The sequence below is a fragment of the Coregonus clupeaformis genome, chromosome 27, assembly GCF_020615455.1.
Source record: "Coregonus clupeaformis isolate EN_2021a chromosome 27, ASM2061545v1, whole genome shotgun sequence".
NCBI lineage: Eukaryota > Metazoa > Chordata > Actinopteri > Salmoniformes > Salmonidae > Coregonus > Coregonus clupeaformis.
The window spans coordinates 9,299,881-9,320,403 of NC_059218.1; the positions used below are offsets into that span (position 1 = coordinate 9,299,881).

Sequence of the window (20,523 nt, forward strand, 5' to 3'; positions counted from 1 at the left end):
TACTGACTCGGGAGAGGCGAAGGTCGAGAGCCATGCGTCCTCCGAAACACGACCCTGCCAAGCCGCACTGCTTCTTGACACACTGCTCGCTTAAACCGGAAGCCAGCCGGAGGAAACACCGTACAACTGGCGACCCAAGTTAGCGTGCATGCGCTGGGCTCGCTACAAGGAGTCGCTAGAGCACGAAAAGACATCCCGGCCTCCCCTATCCTGGAAGATGCTGGGCCTCATGGGTCTCCCGGTCGCGGCCGATGCAGTGCCTTAGAACGCTACGCCACTCGGGAGGCCCGAGTGAAGAGTGGAGGCTGTTAAAGCAGCAAAGGGGGGACCAACTTCATATTAATGCCCATGATTTTGGAATGAGATGTTCGACAAGCAGGTGTCCACATACATTTGGTCATGTAGTGTATTTGGTAGGCTATTTGCCACGCACGCTTCCCAAATACACAGTCCCTAGCATTTTTAAAAGAAGCTAATGATCCTCTGTGGCCAACTCATGCTCCCTGCTGTAGTATTTTGAATTATTTTATTTATTTCTGTTTAGGCATGAGTAATTATCTAGTTAATTTTGGCAAATGTAATTACATTTACACTGAACAATAATATAAATGCGACATGCAACAATTTCAAAGATTTTACTGAGTTACAGTTGATAAGGAAATCAGTCAATTGAAATAAATTCATTAGGCCCTAATCTATGGATTTCACATGACTGGGAATACAGATTTGCATCTGTTGGTCACAGATACCTTTAAAAAATGGTAGGGGCGTGGATCAGAAAACCAAATGGTTTGGCCACCATTTGCCTTATGCAGCGCGACACATCTCCTTCGCATAGTTGATCAGTTGATCAGTCTGTTGATTGTGGCCTGTGGAATGTTGTCCCACTCCTCTTCAATGGCTGTGCGGGGTTGCTGGATATTGGCGGGAACTGGAACACGCTTTTGTACACGTCCATCCAGAGCATCCCAAACATGCTCAATGGGGGACATGTCTGGTGAGTCTGCAGGCCATGGAATAACTGGGACATTTTCAGCTTCCAGGAATTGTGTACAGATCCTTGCGACATGGGGCTTTGCATTATCATGCTGAAACATGAGGTAATGGCGGCGGATGAATGGCACGACAATGGGCTTCATGATCTCATTCAAATTGCTGTCGATAAAATGCAATTGTGTTCATTGTCCGTAGCTTATGCCTGCCCATACCATAACCCCAAAGCCACCATGGGGTACTCTGTTAACAACGGTGACATCAGCAAACCATTCGCCCAAACGCTTTCTGCCGTCTGCCATCTGCCCGGTACAGTTGAAACCGAGATTCATCCATGAAGAGCACACTTCTCCAGCGTACCAGTGGCCATCGAAGGTGAGCATTTTCCCACTGAATTCGGTTACGACACGAACTGCAGTCAGGTCAAGACCCTGGTGAGGACGACGAGCATGCAGATGAGCTTCCCTGAAACAGTTTTTCTTTGGTTGTACAAACCCACAGTTTCATCAGCTGTCCGGGTGGCTGGTCTCATACGATCCCACAGGTGAAAAAGCCGGATGTGGGTTTCAGGGCTGGCGTGGTTAAACGTGATCTGCAGTTATGAGGACGTACTGCCAAATTCTCTAAAATGACATTGGAGGCAGCTTATGATAGAGAAATGAACATTCAATTATCTGGCAACAGCTCTGGTGGACATTCCTGCAGTCAGCATGCCAGTTGCACACTCCCTCAAAACTTGAGAGCTCTGTGGCATTATGTTGTGTGACAAAACTACACATTTTAGAGTGGCCTTTTATTTTCCCCAGCACAAGGTGCACCTGTGTAATGATACTGTTTAATCAGCTTCTTTATATGCCACACCTGTCAGGTGGATGGATTATCTTGGCAAATGAGAAAAAGGCTCAGTAACAGGGATGTAAACAAATGTCAGAAAAAAATGTGAGAGAAAGTAACTTTCTGTGTGTGGAAATATTCTGGGATCTTTTATTTCAGCTCATGAAAAATGGGACCAACACTTTACATGTTGCATGTTGTGTGTATATTTTTGTTAAGTGGTAGTTATTTTCTGTCAACCTTGCTGAGGCCATATGGTTGCTTTTGTCTGTCTACTTCTCCTGTCTCCCGGTTAGCCTTTTGTCTACAAAGGTTGTTACATTGTAACTACAAAGTAATTCAAATTTCATTTCACTTTACATGAAGTTACTTGCTCCTTGGTAAGTACATTGTAAGTACAGGTATATATTTTGTAACAACATTGTAATTACAGAGTTGGTTGTTAAAGATTGTAATATTGTAATTCTCCTGTCTAGTAATTTATCCTGGATAGCCAGTTGTCTGCAAAAGTTGTTACATTGTAACAATAAAAGTTATACTCTACTGGGTTTCACTTTACATTAAGTTGCTTGCTCCTGGGTAGGTTTATGATAATTACAAGTATATCCTACGTAACTACGTTGTTCTTACATTACACTTGATTCCGTATAGCCTCTGAGCCAGGTCATAATGACCAGTACTTAATGACAGGATATGCCTTGTTATAGTTGTTGTTACCAGGTCCTAACCTTTTTATCAACCCTGGTATTACATGTGGATTCGGTAGTGAGTGGCACCTTGTAGTTCTATGTCAGATTTTGGTTCAAGTTATTGACATGGTAATTCACAGGTGACTTTCAAATGTGTAATTACAAAACATTAGTTACATAGTGGAACAATAAAATGTGTAAAAACATCAGTAGTTACACGTGGAATAACCTTCAGCAAGTCAATGTGTACTTACACATTCATTGTTCGAATTGTGCAATAGCTGATTCTGCAACAACCCTATTACCATGTAATTACATAGTAAAACATATTTAACTACTATGTTGTTAATGCAGTTATTACTGTGTTAGTTACATAGTAATAGGGGCAACTTAATGTAAAGTGATATCCCAAAATGTATTACGAAATGTAAATAGGATCATTTTGGTCAGAAAGTCAGTACCGCCCAAAACTGAGATTTGCGAGACTGTTTTCCTAAGGTTGGGTTTATTTAAATCCTGCCCACATGCCCACATATGGCAGCACCCAATCATCCATTTGGAGTGCAGCTGCATGCGACACGATGGTAATGTCCAACACGTGGGTGTGGAACGCACACTGACTGTGGTAAATTTGCGTTGACTTTGGATATCCCTAGTTAGGGACCATCAGTAAATTGCACAATGTACATGGGACAATATTTTTTAATTACAACAGCTCCAAATGTCAATGACTTAAAAACCTCAAACCAACTATACATTTTAAAAATTCATATAAAAATATTGAAAGCATTTAATGAGAAAAATATTGTCACATGAAAAGCTAATTGGCGAAATAAGTTTCTTCCGGATGACCTGGGACCCTATCCACAAAGCATCTCAGAAAAGGTCCTAGGAATCCTGATAAAACCTGTTTTAAGACAAGAACAACAACTCCCAGCTCAGAGTAGGTTTTAGGATATCCAGACAAACTTTGAGCCATGAGTAAAATCAACTCATAAAAGTTTCACGAAAGTTTGAAGTACTGCAAAGGAAAGATAGTGATGATGCTCATTGACATTGTTGCAAATGATGGGGATAATCAATCGCGTTGAGGTATCGCCAGCTGTGAACTCTATAACACGCTTCAGACAACCACAGTGAATGTGACTGTACATCTTAATGTTGCAATGGTAAAACGTTTGATATAATTTTGCCTGACACAATCACTTCTCTTAATTATTGCCTAATATGTTGGCATGCATAACCTTTTTATTACCAATTCTGATGGTTGTTAAAAGCATAATTTTGACAATATTACCGTTATATCAACACACTCGTCACTCCCGTTTAACAATTCTAAATCGCTTTGGCACTGTCGGCATCAAGACACTTGCCGATAATGTTGCAAACGATGTTGCAAGCAACGTTTGAAAGTTCTCTCATTTTCATCGAACACAATGAAAATTAACATAAGCCCTAGATGCCTTCAATTGCCCAATTTATAGGCATGCCCAATTTAGGAATATTTTTTAACAACGTGATATTGCGCTCCAACGGGATAACTTGAAATAACATAATGTAGGTAATAAAATAATAGAAAGAACAACATGTTTATTTATTAGCCTATTTGTTATACATTGGGGGAAAAAAGTATTTAGTCAGCCACCAATTGTGCATGTTCTCCCACTTCAAAAGATGAGAGAGGCCTGTAATTTTCATCATAGGTACACGTCAACTATGACAGACAAAATGAGAAAAAAAATCCAGAAAATCACATGTAGGATTTTTTATGAATTTATTTGCAAATTATGTTGGAAAATAAGTATTTGGTCAATAACAAAAGTTTCTCAATACTTTGTTATATACCCTTTGTTGGCAATGACACAGGCCAAACGTTTTCTGTAAGTCTTCACAAGGTTTTCACACACTGTTGCTGGTATTTTGGCCCATTCCTGCATGCAGATCTCCTCTAGAGCAGTGATGTTTTGGGGCTGTCGCTGGGCAACACGGACTTTCAACTCCCTCCAAAGATTTTCTATGGGGTTGAGATCTGGAGACTGGCTGAAAGACCCAGCCACGTTTCATCTTCAATGCCCTTGCTGATGGAAGGAGGTTTTCACTCAAAATCTCACGATACATGTCCCCATTCATTCTTTCCTTTACACGGATCAGTCGTCCTGGTCCCTTTGCAGAAAAACAGCCCCAACGCATGATGTTTCCACCCCCATGTTTCACAGTAGGTATGGTGTTCTTTGGATGCAACTCAGCATTCTTTGTCCTCCAAACACGACGAGTTGAGTTTTTACCAAAAAGTTCTATTTTGGTTTCATCTGACCATATGACATTCTCCCAATCCTCTTCTGGATCATCCAAATGCACTCTAGCAAACTTCAGACAGGCCTGGACATGTACTGGCTTAAGCAGGGGGACACGTCTGGCACTGCAGGATTTGAGTCCCTGGCGGCGTAGTGTGTTACTGATGGTAGGCTTTGTTACTTTGGTCCCAGCTCTCTGCAGGTCATTCACTAGGTCCCCCCATGTGGTTCTGGGATTTTTGCTCACCGTTCTTGTGATCATTTTGACCCCACAGGGTGAGATCTTGCGTGGAGCCCCAGATCGAGGGAGATTATCAGTGGTCTTGTATGACTTCCATTTCCTAATAATTGCTCCCACAGTTGATTTCTTCAAACCAAGCTGCTTACCTACAGCCTGGTGCAGGTCTACAATTTTGTTTCTGGTGTCCTTTGACAGCTCTTTGGTCTTGGCCATAGTGGAGTTTGGAGTGTGACTGTTTGAGGTTGTGGACAGGTGTCTTTTATACTGATAACAAGTTCAAACAGGTGCCATTAATACAGGTAACAAGTGGAGGACAGAGGAGCCTCTTAAAGAAGAAGTTACAGGTCTGTGAGAGCCAGAAATCTTGCTTGTTTGTAGGTGACCAAATACTTATTTTCCACCATAATTTGCAAATAAATTCATTAAAAATCCTACAATGTGATTTTCTGGAAAAAAAATTCTCAATTTGTCTGTCATAGTTGACGTGTACCTATGATGGAAATTACACGCCTCTCTCATCTTTTTAAGTGGGAGAACTTGCACAATTGGTGGCTGACTAAATACTTTTTTCCCCCACTGTAAGTATTTAGGCATATCATGTGAAATCATTGTCCAAGGCACAAGATATACTGTTGAATAAAGATTTCGATTATTTATGGATTGATCATATATAAATATCAAAACATTATATTAACAACTCCAAAGAAATTGCATATGGCGCATGAACCACTGACTTGCTGCATATTTCTGTTATCAAGACACCTGCTGGTATCTGTTAACGGGTTAGAACCGCTCATGAGGTGTCCTAAATATCTGTCGACTAGGTGTGACTCTTATGACTTAAGAGTGTTTGTGCATAGTGTTTATTTATACCCATAAGAGTAGGGGTAAAATGTTTTTATTCTAAGCACGTATGACCAATTTTCTACTCTGAGACACTTTGTGGATAAGGGCCCAGGTTAGACTGTTTCAAGTTATCTAGAAGAGTTAGTGACTGTAACTGGGTACTGTTTCGGCAGAGTGAATGTACAAACACTTCTCATATGCTAACACAGTCACATTTCCTAATTAAGAGGATTGAAACTGAGGTTAAATCAGTCATTTCAGCCTCCCTTTAATCTAACTGAACCCATTGAATGTAATCAATGATTATTCTAACTGTTCATTAGAGACACACCAGCTTGGTGGTTTCTATATTCTACAGCAGGGTTAAAATGACAAAACCAAATCAAAACTGTGTAGAAATGATAATGGACCTACATTCATTCAGTATCTTGACCATCCATCTCGCTAATAATCACCTAAATGAAAGCAAGACAGCAGTGCTTAATTTGTAAATCGGGAGGTGCCGGAGCAAAATGTGAGCGCAAGAGGGTGCACTGTAAACCCCAAGGCATTTTTTACTCAAATACTTCTAGTAAGTTGTACTCAAAGTCAATGAAAAGTAATTATTACTTAAAATGTATATGTGGTGCTGACTCAAAACTAAATGAGAAGTCACACCAACTAATTTTTTTTTTAAGATAACATATGAACTTTTTTCCCAGCATGCTCTACTGCAGGTAGACTTTTTTGAATTGTTGTTAATATCTGCGTTTTTGTATATACATTGAGTGATTGATTGATTAAATGTTATGCTACACAAAGATAAAAAAAATGTTTTCTAAACTAATCCAATCATTGTATTTTTGCACCCATTACTGAAATGGTTGTTCCAGTTTAAATGGCTTAGGTAGTTTCCTCCCACTGTTCTTAACCCTGGCAGTCATTATGAATGCAGGATGCGGGTGAATACAAATTTAAACTGTTGGATAACCTAATGCTGGCTAGATTCCAATAGGAATTGCACGTCGCTTTGCAAGGCAGCATAATTAGATTTACAGTTATGGTTGCAAAATTCTGGGAAATTTCCCAGATTTTCCAGAAATCGTGGTTGGAAGATTACTGGGGGGAAAAAGTGGGGAAAGTTTGTGTAATTTTGCAACCCTACTTGCAGGCCTGATGTTGTTATGATTTAACTGGATAGAACCCAAATGCAGACAAGTACACCAAGCCAGAGAAGTTTTAACAGGTTTATTATAATGTTCAATAGTCCAGGTTTCCAATAAATGGGAAAGAGCAAGTCCAGGTTACAGGGAGGGTACAGATCCAGGTCAGGGCAGGTGTGGTACCGTAATGTCCTAGTGTCCGTGGTGAGTCCAAAGGAGAGGCCCGATAGTGGAGAGCAGGATGGTGGTGGCAGGAGTGAAGCGGAGGCAGGAGTCAGGTTCCAAATATATGGTTGTCTTGACTATGATCTGACGATGAGTGGAAAGTTTGACCGGGTCTTAAAGGCTGAGGTGATTATGGTGAATGAGCTGCAGCTGGAACCCTGACTCCCGCACACCAGACTTCACTCCTGCAATCAAGGACAGACAGAGGGGAGGGGAGAGCAGAGAGAGAGCTACCTAGCAGCAGTAGGCCTAACAGTACCCCCCTCTACGGACGCCACCTGGCGGCCGACAGGGTTTATCAGGATGTAACCTATGAAACTCACGAACCAGAGCAGGATCCACAATGAAGCTCCTGGGCACCCAGGAACGTTCCTCAGGACCATAACCCTCCCAATCCACCAGGTACTGGAAACCACGACCCCGGCGGCGAACATCCAGAAGTCGCCGGACAGTGTAAACCGGACCCCCACCCACGATCTTGGGCGGAGGAGGGGGACGAGAGGGCGGGCACAAAGGGCTAACCGACACAGGCTTAATCTGGGAAACATGAAAGGTGGAATGAACCCGTAGGGAGGCAGGAAGCTGTAGCTTAACCGCGCAGGGGTTAACAATAGACAGTATCTTGAACGGTCCTATAAAACGAGGCGCCATCTTCTTCGACTCCACCTTCAATGGAAGGTCCCGTGACTTCAGCCATACCTCTTGACCAGGAGAGTAACCGGGAGCCTGGGACCGGTGACGGTTGGCTTGCCTCTGCATGTACGCCGAAGCTCGGGACAGAGCTACCCTGGCCTTCCTCCAGACCTTGCAGCAGCGGCGCATGTGGGACTGCACCGAGGGTACCGCAAGTTCCCTCTCTTGGGAAGGGAACAGGGAGGTTGATAACCCAGAGCACACAGAAAAGGAGACAAACCAGAGGAAGCGTTAGTCAAGGTGTTATGAGCATATTCCACCCAGGGGAGCATGGAGCTCCATGACCCAGGGTTTGGCCCAGTGACACAGCGAAGTGCGGTCTCCATCTCCTGGTTCGCTCTCTCGGCTTGCCCGTTGGTCTGGGGGTGATATCCAGAGGACAGGCTGGATGTAATGCCCAAAGCTTTACAGAAAGCTTTCCACACCTGGGAGACAAACTGGGGACCCCTGTCAGAGACAATATCCGTGGGTAGACCATGAGAGCGGAACACATGTTCAACCAAAATATCAGCCGTCTCTCTGGCAGTGGGCAGTTTAGGTAGGGCCAAAAATGAGCGAACTTAGAAAAACGATCAATCACCGTAAGAATGACAGTCTTACCAGATGAGGGGGAAGTCCAGTGACAAAATCCATAGCGATATGCGACCAGGGCCGGCTGGGTATAGGTAGAGGTCGTAGATGACCAGCGCTGGCCTGGGTGGAGTTTTTACTTCGTGCACATACCGTACAAGCAGCAATGAAGGCTCGAGTGTCCGCCTCCATCGTGGCCCACCAGAACTTCCGTCGCACAAAGTCAAGGGTCCGCGAAACTCCAGGGTGACAGGTAAGGGGAGACGAGTGAGCCCACTGAAGTACCTGGGAGCGAGCAGACTCAGGGACAAACATCCGGTTAGGAGGACCCCTCCCAGGGTCAGCTTGATGATGTTGAGCCTGTCTAACAATCCCCTCGATGTCACATGTGATGACTGCAATACTGCAGGTAGGAGGCAAAATGGGTTCAGGGTTACTACCAGTATCAACAGCCGAATGAACACGAGACAGGGCGTCAGGCTTGACGTTGCGTGACCCAGGACGGTAAGACAGAGAAAAATTGAATCTCCCAAAAAATAGTGCCCACCTGGCTTGACGGGGTTGAGCTGCTTCGCTGACTGGAGGTAAGCCAGATTCTTATGATCCGTCCACACGATGAAGGGTTGTTCCGCCCCCTCCAACCAATGTCGCCACTCCTCGAGAGCCAGCTTAACGGCGAGCAGTTCACGATTTCCAACATCATAATTCCTCTCTGCCTGAGAAAGTTTCCTTGAGAGAAAAGCACAGGGATGCAGTTTGTTATCTTCAGGAGAACGTTGTGACAACACTGCACCTACCCCAGTGTCGGATGCATCCACCTCCACGACAAACTGGCGGTCGGGGTCCGGCTGCATCAGAATGGGAGCCGAGGCGAGCGATGTTTCAGTTCTTCGAACGCTGATTCGGCCCCTTCATTCCAAGTGAACGGTCGTGAGATGGAGGTGAGAGCGGTGAGTGGCGCCGCAATGCGGCTGTAGTCCTTGATGAACCTCCTATAGAAGTTCGCAAACCCCAGGAATCGTTGAAGTTGTTTTGCGGGTAGAGGGAGCTGGCCAGTCCGTGACAGCAGAGATCTTAGCTGGGTCCATCCGCAGCTCCCCCTGAGCTATGATGTAACCCAAAAAAGAGGTCTCAGACACATGAAATTCACATTTCTCCATCTTCACAAACAGTTTGTTCTCCAACAACCTTTGCAACACCTGGCGCACATGCAGTTCATGTTCCTGGGAGGACTCTGAGAAAATCAAGATATCATCCAGATAGACAAAAACAAACCGATTCAACATGTCCCGAAGGACATCATTGACTAGTGCCTGAAAAACAGCAGGGGCATTAGACAACCCAAAAGGCATAACCCGATACTCAAAATGTCCCAAGGGTGTGTTGAAGGCAGTCTTCCATTCATCACCCCTTACGAATGCGCACCAGGTGATACGCATTTCGTAGATCCAGTTTCGTAAAGATGGTAGCACCATGAAGGAGGGGAAAAAGCCGAATTAATCAAAGGCAGAGAATACTTGTTCTTAATGGTGATGTTGTTAAGTCCACGGTAATCAATACAGGGTCTGAGGGTCTTATCCTTCTTAGCAACAAAAAGAACCCCGCTCCTACAGGTGACGAGGAAGGACGCATAATACCTGCCGCCAAGGAGTCCCGAATGTAGTTCTCCATAGCCTCCGTCTCCGGCCGGGAGAGATTGTACAGGCGACTGCTGGGGAGCGGGGCTCCTGGCTGGAGGTCAATGGCGCAGTCGTAAGGCCGGTGAGGAGGAAGAGAAGTAGCTCTGTGTTCGCAGAAAACGGATGCCAGGTCATGATACACGTCAGGAACAGCAGAAAGATCCATGGACTCCAGTGGAGGTTGAGGCACAGTACTGGCAGGAGTCTGAGCAGAACACAAACAATTCACATGACAAAATGTGCTCCATGAAACAATGCTACCTGTCACCCAATCAATGTGTGGATTGTGTTTTATGAGCCAGGGGATACCAAGGACCAGGGGAGTCTGTGGGCAGTCGATAATATGGAATTGAATGTTCTCCTGATGATTTCCCGACACTCTAAGACAAACAGGAACAGTCTGATGGGTAATGCGGGTCAACAATTGTCCATTTAGACCCTTAGCCTGCAGCGGACAGTCCATAGGAACAGTCTCCAAATCCATTTGTTGAGCCCACTCTCTATCCAAAAAGCTTTCGTCGGCACCAGAATCAATCAGCGCACTAACAGAGAAATTCTGGGACTGCCACTGGAGGGATGCCTGGAGCAGAATGCGGGGAGAAGAGGAAGAATCCGCTGCTCGGCTCACCAAAACTTCTCCCATAAATGATGAGCCGGCCCTTTTCCCCGGACGAACTGGGCAGGAAGGAACGAAATGACCAGCTTCTCCACAATACAGGCAGACCCGAGCCTGAATACGGCGTGCACGCTCCTCTGAGGACAACCGTGCCGACCCACCTCCATGGCTTCGGGTTCAGTGCTCCTCGTATCGACTCGGGACGACACGGCTCTCTCCGTAGGGACGATGCAGGGAGGAGTTTGTTGATGACAGACAGGTTGCTTGGAACTAACACTCCTCTCCCGGCGGCGCTCCCGAATCCGATTATCCAACCTGATAGTGAGTGAAATAAGATTATCCAGCGTAGGCGATTCATCATATGACACCAATTCATCTTTTAAAGTCTCAGACAAAGCATTGATGAACACTCCTTGTAATGCCTCGTCATTCCAACCACTCACTGCTGCTAAAGTCCGAAACTCCACTGCCATCTCCGCCACACTACGAGCCCCCTGCCGAAGAGAAAACAACCGTTTCGCAGCCTCCTTGCCTCGTACGGGGTGATCAAAAACCTTCCTCATCTCCGTGGTGAAGGCCACGTAAGCGTTGCAAATGTGCGACTGACTCTCCCAGACCGCGGATCCCCAGGCACGAGCGGAACCGCTAGTAGAGTTGATAAGGTAGGCAATACGGGCTCTTTCTGAGGCGTAGGTGAGGGGCTGTTGTTCAAACACTAACGAGCATTGAGTCAAAAAATCGCCACAGGTTCCCATGTTCCCGTCATAGCGCTCTGGAGCAGGAACAAAAGGCTCTCTGATCTGGGCTGAAGGGGTAGTAAGGGCAAACACTTGATTGGTGAGTAATTGAACCTGATTAAGCAGCACCTGACTGTCCTCAGCAATCGTCTTAAACAGGGTATCATGTTGGCCAAGTAGAATGCCCTGATTGGCTATGGCAGTCCAAATTTGAGTGCACTCTGGGGTGGTATCCGAGCTACTGTCTGCTGGGTTCATGTTGGTCAGATCATACTGTTATGATTTAACTGGATAGAACCCAAATGCAGACAAGTACACCAAGCCAGAGAAGTTTTAACAGGTTTATTATAATGTTCAATAGTCCAGGTTTCCAATAAATGGGAAAGAGCAAGTCCAGGTTACAGGGAGGGTACAGATCCAGGTCAGGGCAGGTGTGGTACCGTAATGTCCTAGTGTCCGTGGTGAGTCCAAAGGAGAGGCCCGATAGTGGAGAGCAGGATGGTGGTGGCAGGAGTGAAGCGGAGGCAGGAGTCAGGTTCCAAATATATGGTTGTCTTGACTATGATCTGACGATGAGTGGAAAGTTTGACCGGGTCTTAAAGGCTGAGGTGATTATGGTGAATGAGCTGCAGCTGGAACCCTGACTCCCGCACACCAGACTTCACTCCTGCAATCAAGGACAGACAGAGGGGAGGGGGAGAGCAGAGAGAGAGCTACCTAGCAGCAGTAGGCCTAACAGTACCCCCCCTCTACGGACGCCACCTGGCGGCCGACAGGGTTTATCAGGATGTAACCTATGAAACTCACGAACCAGAGCAGGATCCACAATGAAGCTCCTGGGCACCCAGGAACGTTCCTCAGGACCATAACCCTCCCAATCCACCAGGTACTGGAAACCACGACCCCGGCGGCGAACATCCAGAAGTCGCCGGACAGTGTAAACCGGACCCCCACCCACGATCTTGGGCGGAGGAGGGGGACGAGAGGGCGGGCACAAAGGGCTAACCGACACAGGCTTAATCTGGGAAACATGAAAGGTGGAATGAACCCGTAGGGAGGCAGGAAGCTGTAGCTTAACCGCGCAGGGGGTTAACAATAGACAGTATCTTGAACGGTCCTATAAAACGAGGCGCCATCTTCTTCGACTCCACCTTCAATGGAAGGTCCCGTGACTTCAGCCATACCTCTTGACCAGGAGAGTAACCGGGAGCCTGGGACCGGTGACGGTTGGCTTGCCTCTGCATGTACGCCGAAGCTCGGGACAGAGCTACCCTGGCCTTCCTCCAGACCTTGCAGCAGCGGCGCATGTGGGACTGCACCGAGGGTACCGCAAGTTCCCTCTCTTGGGAAGGGAACAGGGAGGTTGATAACCCAGAGCACACAGAAAAGGAGACAAACCAGAGGAAGCGTTAGTCAAGGTGTTATGAGCATATTCCACCCAGGGGAGCATGGAGCTCCATGACCCAGGGTTTGGCCCAGTGACACAGCGAAGTGCGGTCTCCATCTCCTGGTTCGCTCTCTCGGCTTGCCCGTTGGTCTGGGGTGATATCCAGAGGACAGGCTGGATGTAATGCCCAAAGCTTTACAGAAAGCTTTCCACACCTGGGAGACAAACTGGGGACCCCTGTCAGAGACAATATCCGTGGGTAGACCATGAGAGCGGAACACATGTTCAACCAAAATATCAGCCGTCTCTCTGGCAGTGGGCAGTTTAGGTAGGGCCAAAAAAATGAGCGAACTTAGAAAAAGCGATCAATCACCGTAAGAATGACAGTCTTACCAGATGAGGGGGGAAGTCCAGTGACAAAATCCATAGCGATATGCGACCAGGGCCGGCTGGGTATAGGTAGAGGTCGTAGATGACCAGCGCTGGCCTGGGTGGAGTTTTTACTTCGTGCACATACCGTACAAGCAGCAATGAAGGCTCAGTGTCCGCCTCCATCGTGGCCCACCAGAACTTCCGTCGCACAAAGTCAAGGGTCCGCGAAACTCCAGGGTGACAGGTAAGGGGAGACGAGTGAGCCCACTGAAGTACCTGGGAGCGAGCAGACTCAGGGACAAACATCCGGTTAGAGGACCCCTCCCAGGGTCAGCTTGATGATGTTGAGCCTGTCTAACAATCCCCTCGATGTCACATGTGATGACTGCAATACTGCAGGTAGGAGGCAAAATGGGTTCAGGGTTACTACCAGTATCAACAGCCGAATGAACACGAGACAGGGCGTCAGGCTTGACGTTGCGTGACCCAGGACGGTAAGACAGAGAAAAATTGAATCTCCCAAAAAATAGTGCCCACCTGGCTTGACGGGGGTTGAGCTGCTTCGCTGACTGGAGGTAAGCCAGATTCTTATGATCCGTCCACACGATGAAGGGTTGTTCCGCCCCCCTCAACCAATGTCGCCACTCCTCGAGAGCCAGCTTAACGGCGAGCAGTTCACGATTTCCAACATCATAATTCCTCTCTGCCTGAGAAAGTTTCCTTGAGAGAAAAGCACAGGGATGCAGTTTGTTATCTTCAGGAGAACGTTGTGACAACACTGCACCTACCCCAGTGTCGGATGCATCCACCTCCACGACAAACTGGCGGTCGGGGTCCGGCTGCATCAGAATGGGAGCCGAGGCGAAGCGATGTTTCAGTTCTTCGAACGCTGATTCGGCCCCCTTCATTCCAAGTGAACGGTCGTGAGATGGAGGTGAGAGCGGTGAGTGGCGCCGCAATGCGGCTGTAGTCCTTGATGAACCTCCTATAGAAGTTCGCAAACCCCAGGAATCGTTGAAGTTGTTTGCGGGTAGAGGGAGCTGGCCAGTCCGTGACAGCAGAGATCTTAGCTGGGTCCATCCGCAGCTCCCCCTGAGCTATGATGTAACCCAAAAAAGAGGTCTCAGACACATGAAATTCACATTTCTCCATCTTCACAAACAGTTTGTTCTCCAACAACCTTTTGCAACACCTGGCGCACATGCAGTTCATGTTCCTGGGAGGACTCTGAGAAAATCAAGATATCATCCAGATAGACAAAAACAAACCGATTCAACATGTCCCGAAGGACATCATTGACTAGTGCCTGAAAAACAGCAGGGGCATTAGACAACCCAAAAGGCATAACCCGATACTCAAAATGTCCCAAGGGGTGTGTTGAAGGCAGTCTTCCATTCATCACCCTTACGAATGCGCACCAGGTGATACGCATTTCGTAGATCCAGTTTCGTAAAGATGGTAGCACCATGAAGGAGGGGAAAAAGCCGAATTAATCAAAGGCAGAGAATACTTGTTCTTAATGGTGATGTTGTTAAGTCCACGGTAATCAATACAGGGTCTGAGGGTCTTATCCTTCTTAGCAACAAAAAAGAACCCCGCTCCTACAGGTGACGAGGAAGGACGCATAATACCTGCCGCCAAGGAGTCCCGAATGTAGTTCTCCATAGCCTCCGTCTCCGGCCGGGAGAGATTGTACAGGCGACTGCTGGGGAGCGGGGCTCCTGGCTGGAGGTCAATGGCGCAGTCGTAAGGCCGGTGAGGAGGAAGAGAAGTAGCTCTGTGTTCGCAGAAAACGGATGCCAGGTCATGATACACGTCAGGAACAGCAGAAAGATCCATGGACTCCAGTGGAGGTTGAGGCACAGTACTGGCAGGAGTCTGAGCAGAACACAAACAATTCACATGACAAAATGTGCTCCATGAAACAATGCTACCTGTCACCCAATCAATGTGTGGATTGTGTTTTATGAGCCAGGGGGATACCAAGGACCAGGGGAGTCTGTGGGCAGTCGATAATATGGAATTGAATGTTCTCCTGATGATTTCCCGACACTCTAAGACAAACAGGAACAGTCTGATGGGTAATGCGGGTCAACAATTGTCCATTTAGACCCTTAGCCTGCAGCGGACAGTCCATAGGAACAGTCTCCAAATCCATTTGTTGAGCCCACTCTCTATCCAAAAAGCTTTCGTCGGCACCAGAATCAATCAGCGCACTAACAGAGAAATTCTGGGACTGCCACTGGAGGGATGCCTGGAGCAGAATGCGGGGAGAAGAGGAAGAATCCGCTGCTCGGCTCACCAAAACTTCTCCCATAAATGATGAGCCGGCCCTTTTCCCGGACGAACTGGGCAGGAAGGAACGAAATGACCAGCTTCTCCACAATACAGGCAGACCCGAGCCTGAATACGACGTGCACGCTCCTCTGAGGACAACCGTGCACGACCCACCTCCATGGCTTCGGGTTCAGTGCTCCTCGTATCGACTCGGGACGACACGGCTCTCTCCGTAGGGACGATGCAGGAGGAGTTTGTTGATGACAGACAGGTTGCTTGGAACTAACACTCCTCTCCCGGCGGCGCTCCCGAATCCGATTATCCAACCTGATAGTGAGTGAAATAAGATTATCCAGCGTAGGCGATTCATCATATGACACCAATTCATCTTTTAAAGTCTCAGACAAAGCATTGATGAACACTCCTTGTAATGCCTCGTCATTCCAACCACTCACTGCTGCTAAAGTCCGAAACTCCACTGCCATCTCCGCCACACTACGAGCCCCCTGCCGAAGAGAAAACAACCGTTTCGCAGCCTCCTTGCCTCGTACGGGGTGATCAAAAACCTTCCTCATCTCCGTGGTGAAGGCCACGTAAAGCGTTGCAAATGTGCGACTGACTCTCCCAGACCGCGGATCCCCAGGCACGAGCGGAACCGCTAGTAGAGTTGATAAGGTAGGCAATACGGGCTCTTTCTGAGGCGTAGGTGAGGGGCTGTTGTTCAAACACTAACGAGCATTGAGTCAAAAAATCGCCACAGGTTCCCATGTTCCCGTCATAGCGCTCTGGAGCAGGAACAAAAGGCTCTCTGATCTGGGCTGAAGGGGTAGTAAGGGCAAACACTTGATTGGTGAGTAATTGAACCTGATTAAGCAGCACCTGACTGTCCTCAGCAATCGTCTTAAACAGGGTATCATGTTGGCCAAGTAGAATGCCCTGATTGGCTATGGCAGTCCAAATTTGAGTGCACTCTGGGGTGGTATCCGAGCTACTGTCTGCTGGGTTCATGTTGGTCAGATCATACTGTTATGATTTAACTGGATAGAACCCAAATGCAGACAAGTACACCAAGCCAGAGAAGTTTTAACAGGTTTATTATAATGTTCAATAGTCCAGGTTTCCAATAAATGGGAAAGAGCAAGTCCAGGTTACAGGGAGGGTACAGATCCAGGTCAGGGCAGGTGTGGTACCGTAATGTCCTAGTGTCCGTGGTGAGTCCAAAGGAGAGGCCCGATAGTGGAGAGCAGGATGGTGGTGGCAGGAGTGAAGCGGAGGCAGGAGTCAGGTTCCAAATATATGGTTGTCTTGACTATGATCTGACGATGAGTGGAAAGTTTGACCGGGTCTTAAAGGCTGAGGTGATTATGGTGAATGAGCTGCAGCTGGAACCCTGACTCCCGCACACCAGACTTCACTCCTGCAATCAAGGACAGACAGAGGGGAGGGGGAGAGCAGAGAGAGAGCTACCTAGCAGCAGTAGGCCTAACAGATGTGGCCTTTAGGCCATAAGTTTCAAGGCCTTAAGATATATGTAATGGTTCAATTATAATGATCATATCCACCTAAGAACTCACTTGGTGAAGGCCACAGAAATGAACATGAATGATTTCAACAACCATGTCTCTGTTTTATTGGCGTAGGGTCTGGGAAACATGTGGCCTTTTATAAACGCATTTCATGCAATTGTCCATCATTTTACATGACTGGAGACTTTGGCATAATCTTTTTTAATGCCGCGTTCACAACATGGGAACTTGGAACTGGGAAATCCCAGACTTCCGACTTCAGTGCGTTCAAGACAACTGGGAACTCGGGGGGAAAAAACTAGCTCCGACTGGGAAAATTAGTTTTGAGCGGTCATCCAACTCGGAATTCCAAGTCGGGAACTCAGGCCTCTTTCTAAAGCTCCGACTTTCAAACCTGAAGATCACTGACATCATGATTCGACCTCGATTTTCTCAGAGTTTCCAGTTGTCATGAAAGCACCATAATACTGCAAAAATTATCAAAATGACAAACTGAGAATTTGAGATCAATAAAAACAACCTTGTCTTGAATCCATCACTAGCCTAGGCCTAGGTGTGTGGAGACACATATTGTAGGCTACAATATGAGGAGGAAATTATAGTCCTAAAAATGCTTTCCAGTTTCACTGACTCACCCAATGACATGCAGCTCACTCGCTGGTGATGGCCGATGCGCTCTTGCCAAAAGCCTCTCAGATTAGAGTCTTCTCTTTACAGATGGAGCCATTTGCTTTCCAACCTGTTTTCCAGAGATTGTATTTTAAGTATAGAAAATGCCTGTTTTGTCTGCATGCTGTTCTTCACTGACAGATTTGCCGCACTTTCTCAACTGTGGACTGCGCCTTGTTATTGGGCTACACTCCACAGCTAGGCAAATATTTTTTGAAAGAAGCTGTTGATCCTCTGTGGCTAAGTTATATGCTTTCTCATGGTGTAGTAGGCTATTCTGAATTATTTAACGTATTTCTGAACAGACAGCAGTAACTCTATAACTTTGGCAAATTTCAATTGATCAGGGCTGCTGCAGCTCCTCCAGAACCCTTCGTACGGCTATGATTCTATAAGGAATAAATGATGAAGTGCAACGCTGGAGAGATGAGAGTTGCAGGTTCATGTCTATCAGAGCAGAGAGATGGAGAGAGATCATAGAAAGTGAATCTCGTTCCAGTTCTGTGAGAGACACAGGTGTGCTTCTCACACAGACATGCTTTTGTCTCAAATATAGGTTACAATGTTGTTCAAACCATAAGCCCGGGCCGGTCCAAGCCGAATCAACTCGTACAATATCAGACCCGGGCTGGGAGGTGGGGAATTAGGATAACTAACGAAGAGGCATCTCCAATTAACTTTGATCGTTTTTATTAGAATTTTTAATTGCAAAAAGTGAAAATCATTTTTCATCCCATGAGAGGTATCGGATCTGGCCAAACAGGTCCCGGAATGAAACATTCCAAAAAGATCCGGCACAAATTAAGCACTGCTAGACAGTCCATGCAACTTATTATGTGACTTGTTAAGCACATGTTTACACCTGATTTTATTTAGGCTTACCATAGCAAAGGGGTTGAATACGTATTGACTCAAGACATTTCAACTTTTCATTTTTATTTAATTTGTAAATATTCCACTTAGACATTATGGGGTATTGTGTATAGGCCAGTGACAAAAACTCTCAATTTAATCCATTTTAAATTCATGCTGTAACACAACAAAATGTGGAAAAAGTTAATTTTCTAATGGCACTCAATATGGATGATGGCAGTTTGTTGTGCGGGAGGTCGATAATGCATTATATCCCATACATACACTCATCATCATTATCATCATGGTAATAATGTGGTTTGTGGCCAGGCTCCTTAGGTCTATGATCAAGTGTCCTTCCTCTGGTGTGTGCAGTCTACCTCTTCCACTTAGGGACCACTAAGAAAGCACAATGGCTTTGTAATAGCAACAGTGTGGGCGCTGGCAGTTAAGATCCCACATCTGCTGTGCATTACCAAATCCCATTCTGCTTCTCAATCCCTACTGATTGTATACCTCTCCCCTCTGTACTTATTCACTCTCTCTCTCTCTCTCTCTCTCTCTCTCTCTCTCTCTCTCTCTCTCTCTCTCTCTCTCTCTCTCTCTCTCTCTCTCTCTCTCTCTCTCTCTCTCTCTCTCTCTCTCTCTCTCTCTCTCTCTCTCTCTCTCTCTCTCTCTCTCTCTCTCTCTCTCTCTCTCTCTCTCTCTCTCTTAGGTTCTGTGAGTCTGCAGTGTGGTGCAGAGGGGATGTGTATGTGCAGACCCAGTGTGACGGGGGAGAAGTGTGACACCTGTCAACCCGGCTTCCACTCGCTCAGCCCTGGCGGCTGCAGGTACGCAACACACCCACAGACACACTCACATACCACACACACAGAAAATAAAGAAACACTTTGAAGACAGAGGGAGAGTAAACCAATGCATTTAAAGAGAATTATGTTGTTGTTTTTCTGTCTGTATGCCTCTACCCAACGACTACGTTCAGTAGGCCACAAGGATGTGGAACGTTCAGATATATTGAGTAGAATAGACATGCCTCTGACATGCAGAAAAAATAAATAATGTCAGCTTTATTCATTACATTTCTATCTGCATGTTTAGTACGTTGCACCCTCCTAAACGCGACCTTGAATGGTTGTGTGTTAATGTTTAATACATATATTGGCTATCGTGTGTGTATTTACTTTGACATGCTGCAGTGGTTTAAGCCATGAAGCACATTCATACTGACCCTGTCCTTGGCTGTTTCAGTAGTGTTGAGGTTTACACCAGGGTTGGAGCTGAACAGAATACCAAAGTTTAGAGCCTATTCCAGTTTGCAACAACTCTACTGCTGTTGGTGCTAATTCATCACTACTGCTGCCTGCTACTATTAGTAATACCATTGTTTTCAATGTCATTACTATCGCCTTGATACAGTAAACAGTCTCTACTCCTCTCTTACCACCAAATTGTTCCTACCGTACCTCCTGCATGATGCACCAGCCTCTGTCTGTTGGACCTTAATATTTGGCACAAATCAATTTCCTGGATTGCCTGGTGACTCAAGGTGCTGGAAATATTCATATCACAGCATGGCCCATGCTTAAATCAAATCAAAATCCAATTTTATTGATCACATGCGGCGAATACAACAGGTGTAGACTTTACAGTGAAATGCTTACTTACATTTATATTTACATTTACATCATTTAGCAGACGCTCTTATCCAGAGCGACTTACAAATTGGACTTACGAGCCCATTCCCAACAATGTAGAGTTAAAAAAGCGAAGACAAATATTTGCAAAATAAAAAAGGAAATAATAACACAATAAAAACAATAATGAGGCTATATATGAGGAGTACCATCGCCAAGCAGCTTGGTGAGAAGGTGGCAACAG

At 46.2% G+C, this 20,523-nt stretch overlaps 1 protein-coding gene across 1 annotated transcript in view; it reads left to right on the forward strand.

Annotated features, from left to right (window-relative positions):
- LOC121541497 (laminin subunit gamma-3) overlaps positions 1 to 20,523 on the forward strand; it is a 224,050-nt gene that overhangs the window by 84,603 nt on the left and 118,924 nt on the right. The window contains exon 6 of the mRNA XM_041850554.2: positions 19,358 to 19,475. Within this exon, the coding sequence (XP_041706488.1) occupies positions 19,358 to 19,475 (118 nt within the window). The remainder of the gene's footprint in view (positions 1 to 19,357; positions 19,476 to 20,523) is intronic.